Below are 4,129 nucleotides of genomic sequence, written 5' to 3' on the forward strand. Positions count from 1 at the left end.
CCTCCCTGGAGAGATCAGGCCAGAGTCTTTTGTCCTCACTGGCGCCAGGAAAGAAGGTAATGTTAGCCCCCCTTTCCTGCCCCATATTTAAGGGAATCAGAGTGGAGGCATCTTGGTAAACAGATGAGGGGGGAGGGGCTGGGCCAGGCAGGAGGGTGGGGTTGCTTCCTGCGCTATGATGCTGCAGGCCCGTGTGTGGGGATGCTGGCATGGGAGGGCATGGTCTCCTCTTGCAGAGTAGTCTTAGGGCAAATTCCCTGCTCCAGAAAGATGGGAACTGGGACCTCCATTCTCTCTACCCCCTCGTCCCCCTGGCAGCCATTCCACCTCGGTCTCAGAGCCAAGAAAGACTCAAAGAAAACATCAGGGTATTTTGGAAAGAGAAGAGCAGGGACTTTAAGAAATCTGGGTCCTGTGTGACCTTGGGTAATAACATAACTCTCTCTGGGCCTCAATTTCATCTTTTTGCTTTTTATAAAAGCACGAAAAACTACTAGCATCTGTATTGTCATACTCCAGGATACTGTCAGAGTCCCTGGCCCCACTTCTACAGGGCTCAGCTGGCCCTGGGGCCTGGGACAGCTATCTGATCCCCGAATGTTCTGGAAAGGTTTGCTCCAAACTGAGAGGAAGGCTGGACTAGATGATCTGAAAGGCTTCCTCGGGATCCAGTTCTGATGTTCTGATTCTCAAGGGGATGGGGAGGGTAGGAAGCAGGTGCCTGGGGGAGGGATGCTCACATGGCATCTTGTGCACACCCTGGCTGGCACCTGCTGGCAAATCAGGGGTGGAGGGGCACTCCATCTGGCTCACACCTGAAGGGCTGGTCTCAGGGCTCACACACATTCCTCCAGGCTGGGGAGCAAGCCTGCCTCTAGGTCAGACATGGAAGACCAGGTAGGAAGACACAGAGGCAGGCCCAGGAGTCTGGACTTCTGGCCCCTGGGGGTTTTGAGCTTGGACTTTGGCCTGCTCCCTTTCTTACCATGTGTGAGAGGTAGACCTTCTCATTCCCCTGTGTCTTGGAGGCCAGTTGAGCTGAAAGAGACATAAAAGGAGCACCTTGAAGCTAGGAGTAGCCAGGAATAGCCTGCAGCTGCTCCCAGAGAGGTGGACTGGCCTTTCTGCACCTGGGAGCAGGGTCTTCTCAGAGGGAGCTGGCAGGCAGGTTGGGCAGAGGAGCCCCTTTCAGCTCAGTACGTGGAGATCACCTGGCGAGGGCCTGAAACTGGCTGGGGAAATAAATCTGTGTGCTAAGGTTGTTGCTTCTCAAACCTTTTTTTCTTTTCTTTTGAGACAGAGTCTTGCTTTGTCACCCTCGGTAGAGAGCCATGGCATCACAGCTCACAGCAAGCTCAATCTCTTTGGGGCTTAAGTGATTTTCTTGCCTACAGGCGCCTGCTACAATGTCTGGCTATATTTTTGTTGCAGTTGTCATTGTTGTTTAGCTGGCCTGGGCTGGGTTCAAACCCTCCAGCCTCAGTGCCTGTTCCTGGCTCAGTAACTGCTGTGCTACAAGGCAGTGAGCCTGCTTCTCAAATCTTAATTGGCATACAGGATCCTTTGGAAATTTTGTTACAATGCAGATTCTAACTCAGTAGGTTGGGCTGGGGCCTGAGAGTCTGCATTTCTAATAGGCTAGCAGGGGACCGCAGTTTGAGAGGCAGGGTGCTAAGCAGCTCTGAGATTGTCACTAGGAATGGCCCCACCCTATGTGCTCCCTTCTGAACTTCTCTAAGGGGTGCTGGGCAGATAGGTAAAGCTGATATCTCATTCCTTTTTTTTTGAGACAGAGTCTCAAGCTGTTGCTCTGGGTAGAGTGCCATGGCGTCACAGCTCACAGCAACCTCAAACTCTTGAGCTTAAGTGATTCTCTTGCCTCAGTCACCCAAGTAGCTAGGACTATGGACACCTGCCACAACGTCTGGCTATTTTTTTTTGTTGCAGTTGTCATTGTTGTTTTAGCTGGCCCGGGCCAGGTTCGAACCCGCCAGCCTTGGTGTATATGGCCGGCACCCTGACATCTCATTCTTGTGGTCACTCAGGGAGGAGACAGGAAGCAGCCCCAGGACCCCCTACCATACCCCCAGCAATCTTCAGGGATGACATTAAGACACTTTCCTGACATCCCCTCCACCTAGTTGTGCAAACACAGGGCAAGCTGCTCAATCACTCTGTGCCTCAGTTTCCTCCCCTGTAAATGGGTGTACTCTGCAGTGCTGTGGAGATTAAAGAAAATAAGAGGAGATTAGCAGCAAGAGCTGCAGACACTGCCTGGCACAGGTAACTCTTAGCACTGTTACTTCAGTTAATCCTTTTAACCTGTGCCATCCAGCACCAGAGCCATAAGTTACATGTGGCCTTTTGACTACTTCAAATTACTTTGGGTTTTGATGACTTAGTCTGAATGGATGTGAAATACGTATTATTAATATTTTTACATTGATTCCATGTTGAAATGATGATGTTTTGCCTATATTGTTAAAGAAACTATCAATATATTATTAAAATTAATGTCATTACTTTTTTTCATATGCTACTAGAAAATTTATGTATGTAATATTTATTTATTTATTATTTTTTGAGACAGAGTCTCACTATGTCACCCTCGGTAGAGTGCCATGGTGTCACAGCTCACAGCAACTTCAAACTCTTGAGCTTAAGTGATGAGCCTTAAGCGATGAGCTCTCTTGCCTCAGCCTCCCAAGTAGCTGGGACCACAGGTGCCTGCCACAATGCCTGGTTATTTTTGTTGTTGTTGTTGCAGTTGTCATTGTTGTTTAGCTGGCCCAGGTTGGGCTCGAACCCGAAAGCCTCGGTGCATGTGGCTTGTGCCGTACCACGGTGCTATGGGCACTGAGCCGTAGTATTTATTTTTTGATTTAACTTTTTTTGGTGGGGAAGATAAGGTCTCACTTTATTGCCCAGGCTAGAGTGCAGTGACATCATCATAACTCACTGTAGCCTCAAAGTCCTGAGCTGAAGTGATCCTCCTGCCTTAGCCTCCCGAGTAGCTGTGACTACAGGTGTGTGCCACCACACTCAATTACTTTTTACATTTTTTGTAGAGATGATGTCTCACTATTGCCCACCTGGTCTTGAACTCCTGGGCTTAAACTATCCTCCTCCCCCAGCCTCCCAAAGTGCTAGGATTGCAGGCATGAGCCACCATACCTGCTCATACTACAACATTTTAAATTACATTATGAGGCTGGTATGCTATTTCCGTTTGGTGTATATTGATGATTTAAGGAAACTGAGGCTCAAGGAAATTAGGTGACTTGCCTGCGGTCACATAGCCTTGTCTGAAGGGTGACAGAGCAGGGATTAGAAGTGAATCTAGGAAAGGGACTAAGCACCTTCAGAGACCCAGTGGCAGGAATGGGGCCACAATATCTGTCTTGCTAAGGTTTAAGTGCTCAGTCTTGCATTTCCCCTGGCAGTCAGTCCCCACACAGGGGCTGGCTCTGCACACACAGGACATGGATTCACTGGGAAGGATAGGGAGAGAAGTGACTAATGGGCTTGGATAGACAGGAAGAAGCTGAGAACCCCTCATGCTCTCACTTCTCTATCTGAATTGCTTCTTCCTAAGGTTGACTGCCTTAGTTTCCTTAGCAGAGAGGAGCAGGCTCCTAATGCCCATATCTCAGTGGCCTCCACTCACCTGCCCTTGCTCGCCTGCCTCCATCCCTCCATCCACCTGCCCTTGTTCACTTGCTTCCCACCCTCCATCCACCTGCCCTTGTTCACTTGCTTCCCACCCTCCATCCACCTGCCCTTGTTCACTTGCTTCCCACCCTCCATCCACCTGCCCTTGCTCGCCTGCCTCCCACCCTCTGCCCACCTGCCCTTGGTTACCTTCCTTTCTCCAGCGGAGCGCACGGCTTCCCAGGGCGATCAGGCCTGTGGCCAGCAGAAGGGTAAACAACACCAGGACCGGGGCCAACATGCGGACCATGGGGATGGACACCCTGGGGGCAAGATGCAAGAGCCCAGTGGCTGTCACCAGATAAGCCAGAGTTTATGTCCTTTGGGGTCCCAGGCATGGGTCAAGAAAGCTACCTCTAGCGACTAACACTTGAAGAGATTAAGCACAGAAGTTTGGGAAGCTCTCCATGGCCTATAC

The 4,129-nt window shown here is 50.3% G+C and overlaps 1 protein-coding gene across 1 annotated transcript in view; it reads right to left on the bottom strand.

Moving 5' to 3' along the window:
• Positions 1-4,129, bottom strand: part of CD300LG (CD300 molecule like family member g) — an 11,165-nt gene that overhangs the window by 1,327 nt on the left and 5,709 nt on the right. The window contains exons 4-5 of the mRNA XM_023511288.1: positions 3,862-3,974; positions 986-1,038 (exon numbers count right to left, since the gene is read on the bottom strand). Of these exons, the coding sequence (XP_023367056.1) occupies positions 986-1,038; positions 3,862-3,974 (166 nt within the window). The remainder of the gene's footprint in view (positions 1-985; positions 1,039-3,861; positions 3,975-4,129) is intronic.

Source organism: Otolemur garnettii, unplaced genomic scaffold (genome assembly GCF_000181295.1).
Source record: "Otolemur garnettii isolate 467f Iridium unplaced genomic scaffold, OtoGar3 scaffold00018, whole genome shotgun sequence".
Lineage (NCBI taxonomy): Eukaryota > Metazoa > Chordata > Mammalia > Primates > Galagidae > Otolemur > Otolemur garnettii.